The sequence below is a fragment of the Macrosteles quadrilineatus genome, unplaced genomic scaffold (genome assembly GCF_028750875.1).
Source record: "Macrosteles quadrilineatus isolate MER2022 unplaced genomic scaffold, UCM_ALF_1.0 Scaffold_10__1_contigs__length_6754688, whole genome shotgun sequence".
In the NCBI taxonomy this organism is placed as follows: domain Eukaryota; kingdom Metazoa; phylum Arthropoda; class Insecta; order Hemiptera; family Cicadellidae; genus Macrosteles; species Macrosteles quadrilineatus.
The window spans coordinates 3,084,081-3,105,348 of NW_026542603.1; the positions used below are offsets into that span (position 1 = coordinate 3,084,081).

Below are 21,268 nucleotides of genomic sequence, written 5' to 3' on the forward strand. Positions count from 1 at the left end.
AACCAACCAAGGCATAACCATCGATGTATAATAACCTACAAACTTGAATAGTGTATTGTTACATACAACTTGTATAGTAGAAGTCGTGCAAATATAGTACCCATGTAGTTTTCCCAACTTCTAGCTAGCGATGTGCGAAGAGCGGTTCCAAGTGGTCTACAGCCATATTGCCCATTGAGCGCGTCGCGGGACACAGCTGGCTAGTGATTGTTGCCGCGGCGGCCTCCTATTGGCTGAGCGCTGACGGTTGCGTGGCAACAATGCGTGCTCTCGGCCAATCACAGCGAGCTGGCCGAATCTGAGCCTCAATCTGCGGGGCGGAGTCAGTCGCTGCCGCGCCGCGGACCCGTGAGGTTCTGTGGTTTGTGTCCGCAATCTTGTGTGTTTGGATTTCTCTCGAGGTCTCTACTGGTATGAGTGCCTTTCCGTAGTTACTAGCTTTAAGGTAAGGTCAAGACTTTTTACTTTATATTTACATAAAAACTTAGCTTATGGTTGGAACAAATGTTAAAAAAATATTTATTTTTAAATAGGCCTAGCCTATGTAAAAGGCCAAGTAAACCTTTATTTTATTTTTATGAAATACTGGCTTTAACTTGTTATTGGTCAATGGAGCCAAGAGTCGATGAGGTTGCCAAAAACATTATTAATTCGGAGTAATAACATATTTATTTATTTTGCTACCAACGGTCCAAACAAACTGATTTACAATTTTTTTATCAAACAATTCATTAGCCAAACATGCAATGGGACTGTCTTAGCTAATTAAACAACGATAGGCTACGTTAACTTGCAGATTAAATAACTCAAGTAAATGTACAAAGCAAAGAACAGACGGTGCACCCTAAAGTTGGATAGTTGTATGACAGCAAATCGCAAAAAAGGGAGATATTTGTACAGAGATTAACAGAGTGTAGCATATTATATGTTGCAATGATCATTTGAATAAGTAGGGCCTATATGATAAAAGGTAATCGCACGGAGAGCATTTTCATCCTTTAGCTGAGAAATGTTAGTCAGTATTTTTTTTACAAAAATCAACGTTCGTCTGTAGGCTGTACTTTTTTCTCCAATGATCATTAAAAACAATTAATATAATTAATTTGGTTCCAAAATTCCTTGTAGTATAGGAGACAAATAGATGGGATTGGTTGTTTTCCATGATGCAATTTATGTCACTGAAGCAGTAAGTGTTGCAGCCATATGTTCACAGTTTTAATTGCTGCGTTTTAATCAGATAGCAACCTAACCCATCAAGATTTTTACATGTTATTTAACAGTTTTTAAAAATGATACTCCAAAACTACTAAAAATGTATTGTACATTATGGTTTACGATACTATTCGAATTTATGTTTATACTACTGCTGAAAATCATGACTTTGTTACAACAATCAACTTCATATTAGTAGTATATTTTACAGAAGTAAATTTGTGCATTGTATACAGCTTTCTACTTAATAATTCAGTTAACATTGTTAAAGACGTTATGGGGTTGGATTCATAATTTAGTCAATTCAAATATTTATTTATTTATTCATTTCAACGGCGATCGCCATTTATATTGCTACCAATTGTTTTAACAACGCTTAGATTATTCTGTTCATTGCAACACTTCAATACAACGTGTGAATATTTTGTAATTTTTACCATCCACACGGTGTTTGTGCAATACGTTGGCAGTTGGCATGTTGCAAACATAAATTAAAGTATGTCTGTGTGTTAAATGAAAACCGTACTACTGTATTTGCCATCAAGCCGCCAATTCACTATCAACTTAATTACAGTGTGCTTAGTGCCTACCTTTGTTTAGACCTGACTATCAGAAGTGAGTGGAAATAAAATTTTAAGTTACCCTATATAATTTGTTTTTTAAGAATTCCATCACTAATTTTACAAAAGTGCACATCTTGTGTTCAATACTAAATTTATTAGAGTTTTGAAATCAGAAATCTTTATTTATTTATTTATTTATTAACGGATGCACCATTTTGACATGTAAATACAATAATCTTACATCAGAAGCAAAAAAAGAAATCACAGGTCAGTACAAAAGTAGTGAAAAAAAACTGGAAAACAAAACTTCAAAACAAGACATAAAAAGATAAATAACAACTATAAATAACAAACTATAAATAACTAACTATGAATAACAAACTATAAGTATTTATTGTCATATTACTATATTATTAATTAATTGATCAAATTGTGTTTTATTACCTGACAATGTAATAAAAAACTAAACTAAACTGTTGATACAAATGTAGTAAATAATTTTACATAAATCTTACAACTAATAACAAAATATCAAAGCTTATTGAGCTACTGTCGTCCTATATTTCATTTACGTATATGTCCTAAAAATCGATTTTTGGATCTTGAACGTTTCTATTATTTATGATTATTTAATTATAGATTTTGCTAAAATAGCACTGAAAAACTCGCTAAAACCGCCAATATTAAAGTTATTAGAAAGTCTGAATTTAGAACAATTTCCCAACAACTTATGTGATTTGTTTTGTAAGGCTTAACACCTCAATTAGCATTATAAGTTACATTTTATGTGCTTTTGGTTTGTAACTTTAAAAAATTAAATAGCTTTAGACGATAATCCGATTTTCAATATGAGGATTAAGCTATTACGGTGGGTCTTGTAGCATTACTTAAACCCGGGACCAATTTACTAATTCGTTTTGATATCCCCAAAGGCCAAGAACACTGTTCGTTGAAATTAATGTATACATTTTTGACCGTCAGTGTATGTTGGCTTTAAAAATAAACATACATATTTGTTTTTTATCTGTGACTTTTAAATAAATAAATAAAAACGTTTTGTATTAATAATTTGTAAAAATTGGCGCTTGTTTTGAATATTGCCTATGGCCATCATACTCAAATTTACTACTGTGATCTCAGAAACGTTATATAATGAGAGATTCAGTGTCTGTGATGTATCATTGAAAGATTAAATATTTTTCACATTGACACTTACATGGTTCGGATGTTCGTCACAATCCCTACCAATCCCTAATGTAAAAATGATGTTGCCAACCTGTTAAAAAAAAAAAATAATCGGAAAACGTTTATTTTTCATATATTTTCTTTTCTGATAGTGTACGCAGTGTTAAAAAAGTATTTAATAAAACATAAAATTCATTAAATATTGGTGACGTTTTTTATTTTAAATTAAATACAATGTTATTATTTTTCCTGGGAAAAGTCAGAACTTTTCATGGTTTGAAAATGGACCCAGCTGACCTCCATTGTTGTGCTAATGAACCACAGCTGATCTTACTAAGCACTAATCTATCACTGCATCCATGCAACATTCGTAGTCCACTAATAATACGCAACCTGATACGACAGCGTAGTCTGATTCTACATGTAATATAATATACACTTTACAAGTTATATTTTCATATAACTGTAATAATTTAAACTTAAAGTTTTTAAACAAGCTGCGATTCCCGGGTAAAGAAGTAATTTCATGTTGTCAGCAGGCTGGGAAACCTTACAGGAACACGTGTCAGGTAATCTGTGCCGAGGTGTGGCAACACTGGTTGAGCACAGATTCAACTTGTGAAGCTTCGTAACTCCTCAGAAACAAAATGGACGTCGTGTCCATTGATGAGCCCATGTAGAGTAATTATTCAAACAATTATTTAGTGTCCTTTCTTATGGGAATCCTCATTAGTATTATAGTATAACCAGAATATCTTATAGCTGCAACCGGCGTAAATTCTGCATGGCAAGAAAGAGCTCTTGCTAACCTAGGTTCCCAGTTTTGTAGTTTTTCAAAAAATCTATATATGGAAATATGGAATACAGTATTTTTCTTTTTTCTATGAATAAGAAATTATTTTGTAAAACTATGCAAATAATTTGAAAACAGAACATTATGTATAAATAATTTTGCATTGTCATGCTTTGGTTTGAACAAACGTTTATATGGAAGTATGGATGTCAGTATGCTTGACTTTTTACTGACATTTTGCCTACCCAGCAGCAGAACTAGCAAAAGATTACGCCTTTTGATGGCGCTTTCCTATTACTTTGGTGTACATTTCAATTAATTAACAAAAGAGCGATTTGATCTTTGCGCAATTATGGAACTTGTTGATATACGGATACCAATTTGGACACATTTTTGGTAAAGGAGTTAGCACTCTTCATTTATCGCAGTGTCGAAGACTTTTTTTAAGATACCGCTGTAGTGATTAATATAATAATAATGATCTTTGTTTTTTTTATTTTATTTTTTTTGTCGCTAAGAACATGGTGTTTTGGTTAGTTTTATGTGAAATTTATATTGACGTCATTATGGAGTTTGCAACCGTCAAATATATAAAGATGTTTGAGTTACGACTTAACAAATTGAATGTTTGTATTTTTCTGATGGAACCAGAGCAGATTTAGGCGCGAATGATGTTTCTAAGGCCGACATACGCACAACTAGGCCTATGTTACCCTAGAGGGCCTCTGAGTAATTGATAATAGAATTTGAATTGAATCGAAACTGTCGAAAGTCTAAACCAAGGCCAAGGTTCTGGTTTAACTTAGAGATTTATTCTCGTCCGAAATCGTTGTAATTCCCTGCAATACATACTGCCTATATTTGTGTGAGTAATTAAATTGAATGGTACATGTTTAATGCATTTTGGATATTTCATCCGTTATTCTTGACTGTGGTTAATTCCTATGTAGGATACGAAGATATGTGTTAAGGTCACCGCTTTGTTTACTTGAGAGTCGAGGTACTTACCTGTAAAGCTGATAGTTTGGTAAAATTATAATTTAAAATGCCTAAATTCAAACATACAAAACAGCTCATTTCACTCCCAAGCCGTATTTAATTTCCCAGTAGATATTGGCCTACAATGTAGATCTGTGCGTTGGGTGTGATCCACTTTTATCATCAACCGTTGATGAGGTTAGATTCTCACTCCTGATTTCCCTTAAAATAGTTTATTTCATCGTTAGGGCCCAAAGTGGCTCTTGGTAAATGAGCGATGGTTGAAAAGACACTTTTTCTCTTAATACACCATTAAATTAACAAAATTATGTTACAAAAAGAAAATGGTTTTCATTTAAATTTAACCTCTCAAAGCCACTTCTAGCTTGTTTTCAATTTAATTTGCCAATATAAACAAGCAGCTTTTTAGTAAGTATTCAATCGTCTATTTCGATTTTGTAAATTATACCATCAATATTAAATATTTTTTCGTAGTATTTACAATAAGGCAATAATTAACTACAATAGACGATATTGTTTTCAATCGAAAGCAATAATTTGTTTTCAATCGAAATGTATAACTGAGTTGAAAAGAGCTGATTTTTACTCCCTATGGGCCAAAACGCTTTTTACTCTAAAGGGAGTAGGTCTAAAATGCTACTTTAGTTTACTTAATGCTACTTTAGTTTTACTTTTTACTTGCTTTTTTGCTACTTTTTTTGCTGCAGTATGACGAAAACTATATATTTTTTTAATTCACACATACAAAAACCCTTATTGAAAAAAAAATAAATTGTTGATTAAGAGAAACTTGTTCAACAACTTACCTGGTGAGTTGCATAAACAAAACAATTACGCAATTTATTTGCCATACGTTCACACAACTGAGTGCAAACCGGCTGAAAAGTTGGAGACATTTTGCAATTACCTTTGAGACGATTCGATACATAGTCGATTTGTAGGAATGTCATTGTGTGTGAACACAGCTGTGTGGACAATCACTGACAGCGAATCACTGCCTAGTACATGACAGCTGCCTCTGATTTGATGAGAGTTGATTTGATTTGTGAACATCTGTATGGTATGTAAGTGTGCAATCATTGATGGCACATGATGGAGCAGAGGTTCATTTGTGTGGGTTGCGGCTATTTGAGATGAGAACAATATACTCTGTGGCTAGCCTCGGCACTCAGTCAGTAAACATGTCTAGAAAACCAAAAAGTTCAGATCCTTCTCTAAAACTCTTTTTGAAATATATTAAAGCTTATTTATCACTCCAGTTTAACGGGTTTTTAACGGTGATGATCTCTTCAATTGCTTTACTCCAACTGAGCTGTTCTCTATAAAACTCCCGAACAATACACAGGTGAAAAGCAGATGATGGAAAGCTGGGTGGTTTTTTGTCTGATTTTAATCACAATGAGATTCGTGTACAAAGTCTGTATCTATTGACTCTTCAATAGTCCCTAGTCAGTCGGTAGAGATGTTTTGCTGGCGCAGGTAATAGCTCTTCATTTTCAGCTTTAATACGTTGCAAATTTACTCATCAATACTTTAATTTATCTTTGGCTTTAAAAATATATATACGAGTATTTATAATACATTTTTTCAAATCAAATCATTTATGTGTTTTGTTTGTTATTTTAATTCATTTGCGTCAACATGTCAATTTGTTTAATAATAATCCGACTAATTTACAGGGTTTTTTGCATTTATTGACTGTAAAATGTTAGTTATTGACTGTAAGGGCTGTAAGTGTTTAAAAACAACTTTCTTTTCTGTTAGTTTTTTTATTCTGTTCTCTATTTGACTCTTTTCAACTGGTTCTCCCCATTGACATATGTTTTCCATACTGTTAATCTCATGTGTTAATCTTATGTGTTGTCTTAGTGCATTTCCCCTTTTTAGATACTTCTGGCTCAATTTGACCAAACAATGTATTACAATTCAAATTCATGGTCATAACTCTAAGTTACTAATACTACTCGTAAGTACTCATGCTAACTCATATACTAACTTATAACTCATATTTCTTCAAACGAATATTTTATTAAATAGTTTTGGGTGTTTACTGTGACGAAGAATAAACACATTTTAACAACATCAACACTTTTCTCTTCAACTTTGATAAATATCATTATCTAAAAATGTATTCTCACTAACATCTTCTCTGTTGTCGTTTCAAACTTGTTTCAAAAACTGTACTGGGAGACGCTCAGAAATAAAGGCATTTTTATTGATTTATTTAATACATTTCATGTATATATTTTTGGTGCCACAATATATTCTTAATACTTATCAATTATCAATTATTTAAGATGGGGACGCCACTATGTGCGTACATTAGATGCAGTCTTACTCGAATACGAAAATCACACTCCCTTCACTGACATATCAGCACAGATTTCACCACCTGTGGAGTCTTACGCAATTTTGAGTTGTTATGATACTGTAATAAAACTCGTGCTATGTGACTTTTCGTATACCGTAATGTGCCATTGTTGTGCTTTTTATGAGGGTGTGGACTTAGTATCCCTGCACGTTAACAGCTTGTTGTGCATTGCTTAAGTTTTACGACATTTTGCTGTTAGAATACTTTAGGTGCAAAGAGACTTCGGTGCTATAAGACTCGTTTGCTTGTTGCAGGACGGCGATGCCCCCACCAGTGACGGGCGACCCAGAGAGTGAGTCCGTCATTCAGAGAGCTTCCCCCACCTCTACTTCACCAGGGATGACTATTACCCCCTCCCCACCACACTCGGCGCCTGCCACCCCTCTAGTCCTGCCTTGGGGACAGCGCTCTGGTGAGGAGAACTTTCTACTTCCTTCTAAGTCCAATCCTTTAGCATAATTTTATGTGTGTGTGTGAGTGTGTTTTTTTATTGTGTGTGTCTGTGGAATTTTTCAAGGATTTATAGAGCAGGCACACAAACGGGTTAAAGGATTAAGCAACAAGTACTGCCAGTCCAAATTAACAGCGTTTGTTCCCTATTTAACTAACACAGTTAATAACATGACTAATTTACTTCTTAATTTTTTGAGTGTTTGAATGTGTGCTTAAAGGGTTAACAAAGCTTTAGAAGGATTTTTAGAAATTTTTCTATCTGTTCCCTTCAAATAAGCATAAGTGCTAAGTGATTTCACTATAGCATTACTGCAGTTCTCTGTTTTAGTTCCTTAGCATGAACTCCACTTTATTTTAAATTTGCATCATATTCTGTCCTGTAGATGTACCAGTGCCTTACCTAGCCCCTACACTACCATTACCGTACTTCTGGCCATCCATTTTCGCGTCACCCTCCAGGCTGTACCTACCTCCATGGGCGTCGACCCTTCCAGAGGACCTCAGCCCCGACAGGGCGGGCTCCGACACAGGGTACACGCCCGAGAAAGCGAAGACAGGTCAGTGAAAGAGCAATATAACATATGTGTACAAAAAACAAGCCATCATACGATGTAGTATGACTCAACATACAACCCTAATAGAATCCAGACTAGTATTCTACCACGTCACTAGTTGGACTGCATAATGTGTTGTACCTACTTTGAATAGGTGCCCTTAGGTTGAGACTGGGAATCAGAGTTGAATGCAACTCACACAGTTCTTTCGTTTTGTTAAAAAAATAATGTATAGCCCATTTAGTACTAAATTAGTTTAAGACTCAATTATTGTATTTAACAGTTACATTAAAGTAATTGTATGCAACTTCCGTATCTTCCATAAAATCTGTAGACAGTTTGTCGCTTAAAATTGTTTAAGAGCAAAAACATATGGATTCGATTTCGTTGTTTTAACCGAACCCCAGTTTTCCTTAAATTACCTCCTTGACCAATAAACAAATTTATATTCTTACGTTGAATTGATTGGGGGTGTAAAATACTATATTTGCATTCCACATAACGTAAAAAATTTTATAACGTTAACTATTAGTCATTTAAACTAAAACTGTTTAAAATTTGTTTAAAGTTTGTTTAAGTACGACCCTCAGATGCTGCCTTTTTATTAAAATTTTACTATATGGACCATACTAAATTCAATTCTGTAACCGACTCCTGCTTGTCTGCAGATGAGGATATGCCCCTCAACCTGTGTATCAAGCCCCGCCGACCCCTGGAGATATGGTCACCGGCGACCCAGTGTGAAAAAGAGGAGACACCCCAGCCTCAGCAACCTGCGACCTCCACAGTATCTCCGGCCGAGAGGACATTTCAGGTACGAATAACAAATCATGGTGGTAGGAGTAACGGGTTAGATGTTGCAATTACAGTCCATAGAAGTTAACAATACAATAGGTTGTATTATTTACTTCGATATTACAGCCTCCCTACTCTAGGTTTGCATGACTTTTAGTAATGTTTGTAGTTTCCTTGGAATACAACTAGGAAACTGAACGAAGAACCCCCAAGTATGGAGCTTTTTAAACCGTTTGGGTTGAATAACAACATGTTAAAGTATAGTCATCCTAGCGAGATTCCCACATGTCTATAAATATTACTACCTTTACATTCAATGGATATTTAAAGTATGAGTTATCTAGTAAATACAGCCTATTGAAGGAATGAAACTTCACTATTCAAAGGCATACTCGCATTCAAGCCTCGATTTCGATTTTAATTCCATGAAGAATATTTATAGAAGTAGGCTCAATTAATTTAAAATCAATTGCTCGCATATGAACATATTTTTAAAAGGTGTCAATGCATATTCAACCGCTATTTTTTTATTTGTTTCAATGCCAGTGAAATCTTTTAATTTTGTAATATTACAATTAATTGGGAAAGCGTTCATACTTTATGCTCCATTCAATTTTTCGTGGATAAGTCAGAAGTTAAATTATTTAATGTTATATTCAGTGATATTCTGGAAGATCTAACTTATATATAATTTTTTATGCATTCTTCACCACTTAACCCCAGATGGGTCGGTTTGTTTTGGAAACACCCGCTGTGGTGGCAACCCCGCTTCAGAGCGGAACCTTCATGCTTTGACGCTTCGGTGAAATCCTCCTTCGAATCACCACCGATTGAAATGCTGAATGGCGAGACAAGTTGATTATGAGCTCCACCCCGCACTTATACAACCTACAGGGAATTATATCGATCCGGGGATATTTGTAAGGCTCGCTGACGACAGTTGTCATTGATTTGAATGGATTTCATCGTCCTTCGCGGAGAGATAATTGGGTTGAAATGATTCAGTTAAGGTTTTGTAAAGAGTAGAGGGTCGTACTATGTAATTTGATATATTGTATCTCGGTGTTGACATTAGGGTGGAAAATAGTCTTGTATAGCTTTTAGTGGGAAAGGATTTCTATAAATAGAAAAAAACCACATGTGTGACCTATAGTTTTTGTTTGTATATCTTTTCGATCAGTAGCATACAGGGATGCGTATAATCAGACCAAGATATTTTCATGTAGTTCAATAATTTCGTAATTAGCTGGATGTGAAACTAGTCCCTAGTAAAATCTAGTGGACTTAACTTTACTGCTCTAATCACTAGAACAACTTTAATGATAAACTAGACTTTAATTACCGACCATAAAAAATACCTTACTTTAAAAAAAAAAAGAGGTTGGCGGCCTCTTTTAACCTTGCATTTGCCCGTCCACATAGACTAAGCGCCCGTGCGTGGATCGTTTACAGCAAAGCAAGGAGTGAGCCGGTACAGTACAAAGGTGAACTGTACTGATAAAATGTTATCGGCAGTGACCAGGATCCGAACCCACGACATCGCTGCCTTGGGCCCAAAGTCCGCAACGCTACCGACTGAGCCACCGACTCACTACACCAACTACACCCATAAACATAAAAAACTTTTGATAAAAGATTGCCGCGTACTGGAGGGCAAAGAAGTGTGTAAAATACAAGGATTTGAATTGAAATATCGATAATCTTAACGTATAATTAACGTAATTTGTATTTTTTTCTAGTGCAAACAGTGTGGAAAAAAGTTCAAGAGATCGTCAACGTTGACAACACATCTGCTGATACACTCGGATACGCGGCCCTACCCTTGTCAGTTCTGTGGGAAGAGGTTCCACCAGAAGTCCGACATGAAGAAACACACCTACATACACACAGGTGAGGGAAATGCATATTGAATAATAGTTAGAAAACAAAGTATTCGTCAAGACAAACTTTCACGTGTTTCCAATAAAGTACAATAAATTATAGAAGAACTGCGTGTTCTTTCCTAACAAGTTAAAAAAATTATCGCAAATTGTAGACCAAGCTAGGATTAATAAGCAACGGGAATTGCCTAAGGCTTAAAGTATAAGCTTGGTCAAAGGCGGCCGGCGTGAATAATATAACGTGAACCAGGGCGTTTCCCGAGGTTTGGATGGTCAGACGACAATTGAATAAATCATGTCCGATTTCGTCAGGTGGTCTTCATCGAGAGTTCATTGCATGATCATATTTGTACGATACGCAGTGTGCTATTTACACCAACTTTTTTACAGAGTCTAATTTACAGCAACTTTTAGACCTGTGTTTTTGAGACTCTTTATTGTGAATGTTAATTTAAAGTTAATAATGGCTTTTCCTGTTGGTAAGTGTTTTGACTACACCACGTAAGGAAACTCCCGAAACGTAGTGTAGTTGAAATACTTACTGATAGGATTAGCCCTTAGTATCTTAAAATTCTCGGCCCCTCTCTACTCTGGTTGGACACAGGAATATAGCTACAGCCCAGCATTAGCCTAAATAATGTTGGCTTTCACATGAAACAATATTATGAACCAACTCCATTAAATGTCTATCATTGTCTCTATAAGGTCGGGTAATTGAGAGAACGATACCAACGGTCGTCCAAATTCAAATACCGTTTCAAATGACAAAGATTTTTATTTCTTAGTTTACAGTTTTCTTTCGCAACCAAAATTTGTTTCTCAACTGCACAGATTGTTTGGTATTTACTATGGTCAGTCTGGGTAGTATGCCCATTAGGTCACATTATCAAAGTTAAACCCCGATACCAATTACAAATAATCGGATCGATTTCGATCACCGCGGGACGTAGAGATTTCCCTAGGTAGGGACTACTAATGACATGTTACGGGGAGACGGACGTTTACCAATAACCCCATGTTACGACTCGCATGAGACCGTCCACCTGTCTTGGAATAATTAAAACAAATCGTCCTTTATTATTCACAACCTCCAGGCGTCTTCCTAATTCCCCTCCTCGGAGCTTGCATATTTGAGCGGTTGATTACAACGTTGTTCATTTGATTAGAACCTTTCAGAGCTTCCATTTCTCGATTTCAATATTTAGCTTCATTGATTGCATTGACACACTTTTCTGAAGGCCGTATGTGCATGCACGAGTAATGTTTTATGTAATATAGCGTTTCCTAATTTTATTTTCTATTTGATGTACTCGAAGGCGAATTATCTTTTCTTTATAAGTGAAGTTAATTTTATTTTCTCTTTGAAGTACTTTAGGTAAAACTTTCAAGCATGTAAAATATAAACCATTTTTTGCCATTTGACTCGTTATATAGTTAATAGAGCGTTATCGTTTCAGCATACAATAATATCAAACTAGAAATTATTGTATTTAATAAGATTTTACATATGTATACCTAATTTACAAATATTATTTATTCAAGATTTAAAATACTATATCATTTATATACACGTACAAAATATTTTCACACATTTTAAATATTTTGACTTACCGGTAATTGAAATTAGATTAGAAAAAACTTCACATAATTTTATACTTTGCTCAAATAAACACAAGTAAGGTTAGGTTGTATTGATCAGTAATTCATCTCATAAGAATTACACATAACATTTTCTATAAATGTGCTAAATATTGGAGTTTGAATAAGAGAATAAGGACACTATTCTGTTTGGTTGTGACCATTTACCCTCACTACAAAGTGCAATAAGTCGACAAGCATATTACTGTCATCACTGTCCATTTTGGTGCTAATGCTACAACAATAAGTTACAAATAGAAATCTATTTTTGCCGACCCCGTGAGAAAAACCGTGATTGAGCAGAGGTTAACACGAAGTTATCAAAATCATTTATCAGGGATCAGGACAAGTGATAAGGGAACAGCACAATCTAAACATCGCTGAATGAACACGCAAACCGGGGTAAACATATACGATAAAGCAGTGAAGTTAATTTTATATTGACAATAGTATTGGAGAAAACTTTCATCTAAACACCAGGGACGAAAACATATTTTAATGACAATTCGATAGAGCTTTTTAAACTGTTAATGGACATGTTATCGTTTAATGAGTTGTCTAGCTGACGAGCGACTCGTTTTAATTATCAAAAACTAAAAAAGTCTTATTTTGTGATCTTGAGGTTGCAGTTGAATCGATTTTCAATAGTTTTTTGTTTGGATGTACACAATTTACTTACTTATCCCTTAATTATTTATTGTTATTCCAAATAGGGCATTTGTTATCTTACAAATCCCATGTAAATCGCTTGTAAAAAATCTATATTTATTCATATATGATTTATAAAATATTTTACATATAAAATCCTTAATTACTACAACCGCAACCAGTTATTGAATGTCACACATTCAACTTGTTCGATAAACAGTCTTACAAACAATTTACCAGCGCAGGTGTAGCTCATAAACATAACAAACCGTATTGGCCGTTAAACCGGTGCGGATTATGGAGATTGGAGCGTTTTTACGGCTCTTTGAGAACGCAGGTAAGAGTGAAATGGGTCGGCAGTTTGTCGGCTCACTGTGTACACCTGCCACTAGGCACGCGTCTTTCATTACTGGCTTCCTGCACCTTCCACAGCTGTGATTATGTTGTTTTGACGGCGTGTGTTGCTTTTTGCCCCCCTTTTCGCTTCTTTCTCTTTCAGGAAGTTAATTTCTTTCTATTGAATTCCTCTGCTCCTCCATCGTCCTAGCCCTCTTCGCTTTGATCCCTTTTAGGAAGTTGATTTTTTTATTCTGAATTCTCCTGCATAACCACTAGGCCTTTGTTATTTTGATAATCTTTGTTTTCAACCAATCTTTTACTGTTTCTTTCGACTTTCCAATTTTTTATTTCAATTTTTTTGTAATTATTTAAGAGGTGTCTTCAGGATAGCCTATTTTAGAGGTACATTTTCCCCACAATAGTGTGGTGAAAATGTACCTCTAAAAACCCTGGGTGATATGCAGTTTTAATAAACCCTCTAAGCTAAGTGTCTAAGTGGTTGTAGTGTTCGCCTAACTGGTTCGATCATGAGAAAGGTCAGACAGCTTTATGATGGTTTGAAACTTCACCCAGATGTCCTTGATTATTCAAACGTTAATAAAATATACTGGCTAAAGGTACGGGATATCTTAATCAGTAACAAAGCTGCCCAGATCATTGTACTACTTTCGTTTCGCCCTTTATCCATAATTAGTTGAGGTGTGAACAGCTATCTTAAATGTAAAAAAATAAAAAAATAAACATTACTCGTGAGCGGAGTTAAGGGTGTGCAAAGGGAGTGGGTGATGGGGGGGGGGGTTCGATTAACTAAGTGATAATTACAATAATTGCCGTCGTGTCAAGTGATCGCGCCACTGTCCATCACTTGTTTGCTTTGCTCACCTCCGTAACCGAGCCAAGCTTCTAGTCTCTTACCTAGATTGGATTGGGTTTTGGTTGACGGATATGAATTAAACCTCTTGTTGTAAAGATTGATGAGTAATCGATAAAAATAATTTGTTAAGAACGTTGGTGTTTGTCTGTTGCGGATCATGAGGTGACAATTTAAGAGCTTTTCTAGAAATTACCTAATACGCAATTTTTTCGTGAACGTTTTAAAAAATGTTTCTATCAAAAAATAATTTTACAAGCAGAATGTTGGTGTTTCAAAAACAGGGCGTTTTCGCACTCTTTATTCCTAGAGTATCGTGTCTGGATGAGAAACATTCACAAAAGGATGACAACTTTGTATAAATCACCATTAATTTTTAATTTTCATAAAATTAAAAAATTTTAATTTATTCTTATTTTGAATGTTAAATTTTTAACTCATTTACCTTCATTACCAAAAATTCTTGTTGATTAATTTAATATTGTGGCAAATTTCAACTGTATAAGTTTAATAACGAGATTTACAATATGTATGTGTGTAAATTTGGTCAGTAGTTGATTTAGGGTATTTTTTTCGTATTTTCAAAACGTTTTATACCCAGGTAAAATGGATTTTTTATCAATGAATTCTATAAAGCAACGCGATCCACGTTAAAACAACCTGTGTTCTTCATCAGAAGTTTGTTGAGTAAAAACCCCTTCTTTGGGTGAGTTATTTATTTATCCAACAATGACAATTTATGAAAGTACCTTATAATGATAGACCTGGATACACATTCCGACGCTGCCGACTGGAATCGATCCTTAAAATTACCTGAGGAAATATACTATGGAGTATGGAATTACTCTCTACCGGTACACGAGAAACCTTTATTATTTTTTCTGACTAAATTCGTGTTAACACGACCTTTGTAATCCTGGACCTTTGCACCTCTTTCTTTACATTTCAGGGTCTAAGATATTTAAAACCCGTTTGTGTAACCCAGAAACTTCACTAATTCAAATCCTAATAATCCAGCTTTCTGTATAGGAACACTATTATCTACCATTAAAAAACTTATACAGAACTCTAATTTAGTTGTTTTAGAAGAGTTTTGAGTAAATATAAATTAAAAGCATAACATAATAATTGTATGTGTCCGTAGCACGACAGCTCGAGTAAAACTACAGGAACAATATAGTTTATTTTGATCAAATTTGGCAGATTTTTTCATTCATAAATTTTAATTAATAACATTTCAATAAAATTATCCACTTTACTACCTTCCCTGAAGCAGTAAACCTAACTACTCATTAGAATTAATGTTATTTAAAAATATAATAAATTTGACAATTTTAAGGGAATATTTTATTGAAAATCAAACCAGAAAAATTGAATTCGCTAGGATGCTGGTTTGCTGCGACGAGTGTTCTAAAATTGGCTAAAAATGTTAATATGGGAATGGAACGTACGTAGAGGTCTATCCATAGACAAACAGTACATACACAACCTCATTACCTTAGTCATACGTTTTCTAGCAGACCTATCACCCCCCTCCACCCTGCTGTCTCAAAGGAGTCGTTGTGATTGGTCGAAGCATGATTCATAAGAGATCGCGCTAAAGGAGACATCTCACGACAAATCTGATGCACTCCGCTGGGAGAGGGAGGAATATACATTACGTAATTGGTGCATTAACTTAGTTCAGACGGTGAGAAGTTATAATTACTAATTACTATTGATTGGTTAACCGTGCTGCAAACCAACAAGATCGTCTTCCTTAAACAAATAATACTGTACAGTAAGAGTTTCGTAATCATGATCTGAAAAATTGTGTTAATTGAGTTCTGTTAAGCCTACGGGAGGATAAGAAAAAATCCTGAATTTTTTGTATTGTCTTATGTTGTTTTAACGTTACGTTCATGTGTTCTCCTTAATTCTCAGACTAAGACTACACTACAGATAGGGAAGCTTATAGTCCCATTTAGGTGTAGTTATTTTTACGATGATGATTCTGTTAGTTTGAAAATAAACGCAAACTAATCTCCGACGGAACTTTTTTATACAACGGATTTTGATCCGAGCCATGGATCGAAAACTGTGTCACAGCTTGTGTTAGATTAATAATATTAATATAGAAATGTAAGGTAGATAATATAATGTTTACACTCAGTAGAAAAATGTAACAGAATAATTCAACTACGCTCTCGAAAGAAATTAAAACTATCTGCAGATGACAATCCAATATTGATATACAATTATTGGTAATTCCAGTTCATACATCGCACTCATGATTTACAATTATGCTAGAACTAATTATGCTAATTATTATTACAATTATGCTCCTAAAACTAATACTGTAGAACCTCGATAACAAGACTCTAATGGGGATTATTAAATTGGACTTGTTATCAAGGTTGAATTCTTATTGAGGTTTGTAATAAAATGTGATTGGGGTAAAATAAATTCAAGGGGGTTTTAAAATTACACTTTTTATCAAGGGTGGCTTGTTATTGAGGGTCTTCTTATCAAGATTCTACTGTACTCGTATTCGTGAGTAATGTTATTCGTAAGTTCAATTGAATTCTTCAAACAACAAACTTAATATGAGAATGACTTAAATACATTTGACATTTAATTACTAAAAGGTACCCAACCATTGAAAATTTAAGGTAGGTATCTTCGAGACTTTGGATCTAATATCAAAAGCTATTTTCTCTTTACAAGCTTACCTAACACACTATACTTTTAAATTGCTATAATTGTGAAATATATTGCAAATCAATGTATCCAAAGGTTTGTTAGGATTTACCCTACTCACCTCGTATATATCATTACCACCCGCATACATGACCTTGGAAGGCAGCCCTCATATCTCTTATCAGTGGTCAAGGTCGACTTCCGTATTGTAACGTACTGTTGGCAGTATAGAGGCTGCGTTTTGTAGTTCCCAAATTAAGTGCCTAAAATTCCATGGCGATTTCACTACATCCACCTGAACTGTGAAGAACTTTCTCTGTCAGGGAAAACTCTGTTAAAGCAATAAATAAATTTGAAACTTATTTATTTGTTGTTTTTCAGGCGAGAAGCCCCACAAGTGCGTTGTATGTGGCAAGGCTTTCAGTCAATCCTCCAACCTCATCACGCATATGCGCAAACACACAGGATACAAGCCCTTCTCCTGTGGCCTATGCGAGAAGGCGTTCCAGAGGAAGGTAACTATCACCATAGAACAAACAGAAACTCGTATAGATTTATCATGGTGTCAGCTGAAGTGCTGACAATTTAAGGTATCTTCCTGATCGGTATATGTTTCAAAGTTCAGTAAGGGTTTGGAATCTTTTTCTTCGGGAGATGGCCGACGGGAGACGGACAGCGTCCCAGAGCTTTGTTTGGGTTAATCCTCTGATTTATGGCCTGAGGGTAGTGGTCACCAGTGAAGGGGTGGGGAATCGAGAATTCTGAATCCCACCGGAGGCGTTAACTTTTTGTCAAAGATTTCGCTTAGAATGCGATTACTTCTTAACTGTGCATCTTTTGTTATAATTTAGAAATTTATGACCAAAACTATTTTTCGATTATTAACCTTCGTTCGATTTTTTAATTATCAGCAAGTTTGGTTGGTTTGGTTAGGTTATGATAGTTTAATTTTATAATTTTAAAAATTATAAAATTAAATATTAGGCATTTGTAATTTTATTTTACGAACAGAACTATTTTTTTATTAGTAAACCTTAATTCGATTTTTCATTATCAGCAAGTTTGGTTAGTTTGGTTAGGTTATGACAGTTAAATTAAATTTAAATTTAACCTACAAACGATACGTTTTGACAGCGACGGTGATAGAGCTAACAATTTGCCGCGAACAGTTCGGCTATGCACGATATGATGCGGAAGCGTTCGACACCAACCTAGAACTGACAGGTCAACCGACCGTGATTAAGAGGATTACAGCCTCGATCATGTGCCTACACCCATGGCCGACTTATTTGGATTAATTGCACTTGGAAATTACTCGGACCTTCTTCTGAATTTCTAGAAAGGACTCTTAAGAAAGATGCACTCAAAAATAGGTGGGTGCCCTTATTGTAGCAATCTGTGAGCCTAAACTGGCTGTTGAACTGCAAACAGTCGTTTAAGATGCTCTTAACATTAATCACCTTTGGGGAAAGCTACAATTTAACAGAATTTAAAAGTTAAATTGTAGCTTCTCCTGAATGCGGATTTTTTCAACGTATCTAATACGAATTTTCACCAGTTTCTGGCCACAATGAATTTTTCTTTAAGCACATTTTACAACTCCTTTCATGACATTTAGGAGAAGGTCCAAATAATCTTAACAAGCATTTCAGCCAATATGTTTTGCACTAAATAGAGCTAGCTAACATTCTGGTTATCCCTAGGTGGACCTTCGCAGACACCGGGAGAGTCAACACCCTGGGTATCCTCCCCAGCAGACCCTAGTCTCCAGCAGCAGTCAGTCACCGGTCCATCAGGAGGTCAAGATAGAACCTGTCAACTTACCTGCCAGAGCACAACAGTACTTCTGCACCTCCTAGTAGAGATTTCACTCTTAAAAGTACCTGTAAGGAACCATTTTCCCTTATTCTGAACCGTCGGAAGATAGGAGATCGGAGGGACTCTGAAAAGTATTTTTCAGAAACTCCTTTCCTGTGTATCGTCATCAATACTTCTGTACCTCCTAAGAGAAGATGGAGGGAAAGTACCTGGGTGGAACTCTTTACCACATTTTGTACGTTCTACTGGAAGATGGAAGTAAAAGATTGCAAGGACTTTGAAAGCATATAGGAACTATTTTCTTTCCTCTGTACCTCAAGTAGAAAATGGAAAAGGAGATTACAACGGCTTTGAAAAGTATTTATAAGGAGCTGTTTTCTTTCTTCTGTATATCCAGTGGAAGATGGAAAAGGAGAGTGCAAAGACTTTGAAAAGTACTTATTAGAGACTACTTTCCTTCTGAATTGTCATCATATCGAAACTAGTTATTTTTGTTCCTTATTTCATAATATCACAACCAATTTGAACTTTTAAAGTTCCATTTGATGTTTCATACGTTGGAAATTGACTTTGACGAGTCATTCAGTGTCTTAAGTGTTTACCAAACCTTTATTGGACGAATTTCAACTCTACGAAAATTAAAGTGTCTTAAAGTACCGCTATACTTGTAATGAACTTAAAAATATAATTTTAATCCAACATCCTGATTACTTAAAATAGTGAAACAAATTTGTTAACAGATTCACTTATAACCTGTACACGTGTATTTGTTACCTGTAAAAAAACAACAGTTATGTAAAAACCGTGAATTTAGTGTGCATTCCATTTTATAGTTAAGAAGTGTAATATCCGTGTAGTTCGTCAGTTACCTTTGAATAGTTGAAGTCTGGATAAGTTGTTAAATTTACTTATTTATATTAAACGTGTATTAAGTCAAATCCTTAAAGGATTCTAAGATTTTGCTTTAAATATGCCATTGTTGACTAACAATACTAGCTTTATTTTTTTTGAGCAGTTACTTGGTAAACGCTTATAAAATATTGATTAAAAGTCCGTCCATGTGTGGCCTATGACCAAAGCTCAATGAGTTTCCTAAAGTCGAACTTGTTTAGATTGTGGCTAATTTTAAGCATTCACTGCCTACAATTTTAAAATAACTCGACTGTAGATAGTTGCCATACTGTTAAGTTAGGTGTATATCAATGTCTAGTCCAAACTATCACAACTAGTTGTAGACTAGTCGGAGAGCTTGGGGTCAGTTTAAATAAATAAAAAAGTTTCGTGATAAATATTACTACTCAAAATAAATGTGCACTAATTGACTTTTGAATTTTTATTTTGTACTTGGGTGAGTTTTCTCTCTTGAAGATTGCTTCATATGTCTTTAAAATATTTCATTTTTCCTAAATTGAGTTTATTACGTTTCAATTTAGTTCTAAATTGAGTTATCTCTCCAAATTGGAAAGTTCTTTTCATAATTTATTTAACGTCCTCTTACCAACATTGTAATTTTAAAATAACGGGTTGAAATTAATTCAATTTTATTTGTATTGACAATGTATCAATTTATTGCAATTTATCTTTTTCAGTGTAATATATGTATGTAATGCTCGGACATGTAAATTTGCACGGTTCCGAGTTTATCTTCACCAAAAAACAGGCCTCAGGCTATAAAGCAGCTACAAACCAAAGAAGTTGTAAACTAAATTGTATATCGTTAAATTTGTATAGTTAAATTCATTATATATGTACAGATAAAGACTGCACGGATAGAAATATTATACAGCTCAAATGCTCTAGTCACTTGTCACTGTTTAATGTTAGACCACTAAAAAAGCTCAAAGATTTCCAAATTTATTTTGATACTTAAGTTAATCTAATGTCACGACGAAAAAAATCTTATTAAATCCATTTCCATAACTTTCAACCGTCAACACTGTCTACAGGTAAAAGGTGGTTGTTGATTAAGTGGCAAAGTAAACTTTGAGATGATTCGTTCCTGGAACTTTTGTAGTTTTACGTTTCATTACATCTAAAATCCTACTATTCAAAGTAACTGTGTTCAGTTTTCGATCCTGCAGTCTTTATTAAATTGGATATATTGTTGAAACAAACCCTTCTAAAAGGTGCTAAATATAGTTTAGATAAAAATGGTAATATTGATTTTGTAGCTTGGAGACCAGTAGAAGCCATGGCTAGTTTGTTCACTTGTTGTATTATACAATGTTTGTACTGAAAGTATTATAGTGTTTTGTATAAAGACAATAAATCGTATAAAGTTTGTTCGTTGTGATTTCTACCCGTAGAGTTGTAGTTTAATTGAGCATACATTTCGACAAAAAAATTGCGTATTTCACAAAAGAAAATAATATGATGAACTGTGTGGAAACAACGTGCAAAACTGTAAAAAAGTATTTTTCAAATTGTTTTGATTTGTATACATCTAAATTTTTTTTCATTGTTTGTAATA

The 21,268-nt window shown here is 34.6% G+C and overlaps 1 protein-coding gene across 1 annotated transcript; it reads left to right on the forward strand.

The window, feature by feature from the left end:
• Positions 1-339: 339 nt before the first annotated feature.
• On the forward strand, positions 340-19,646 carry LOC129004702 (zinc finger protein Gfi-1b-like). The gene is made up of 7 exons (XM_054433268.1): positions 340-445; positions 7,378-7,535; positions 7,960-8,133; positions 8,799-8,944; positions 10,665-10,815; positions 17,362-17,495; positions 18,684-19,646. The coding sequence occupies exons 2-7, from the start codon at positions 7,385-7,387 to the stop codon at positions 18,837-18,839; spliced, it is 912 nt and encodes a 303-aa protein (XP_054289243.1). The 5' UTR covers positions 340-445; positions 7,378-7,384; the 3' UTR covers positions 18,840-19,646.
• Positions 19,647-21,268: the final 1,622 nt, after the last annotated feature.

Excerpts from the sequence above, each read along its gene's own strand:
- LOC129004702 (XM_054433268.1), top strand. The coding sequence starts at position 7,385 with ATGCCCCCACCAGTGACGGGCGACCCAGAGAGTGAGTCCGTCATTCAG. Across the intron at positions 10,816-17,361 it reads ACACACCTACATACACACAG|GCGAGAAGCCCCACAAGTGC; the intron begins GTGAGGGAAATG and ends GTTGTTTTTCAG. Across the intron at positions 17,496-18,683 it reads AGAAGGCGTTCCAGAGGAAG|GTGGACCTTCGCAGACACCG; the intron begins GTAACTATCACC and ends GGTTATCCCTAG.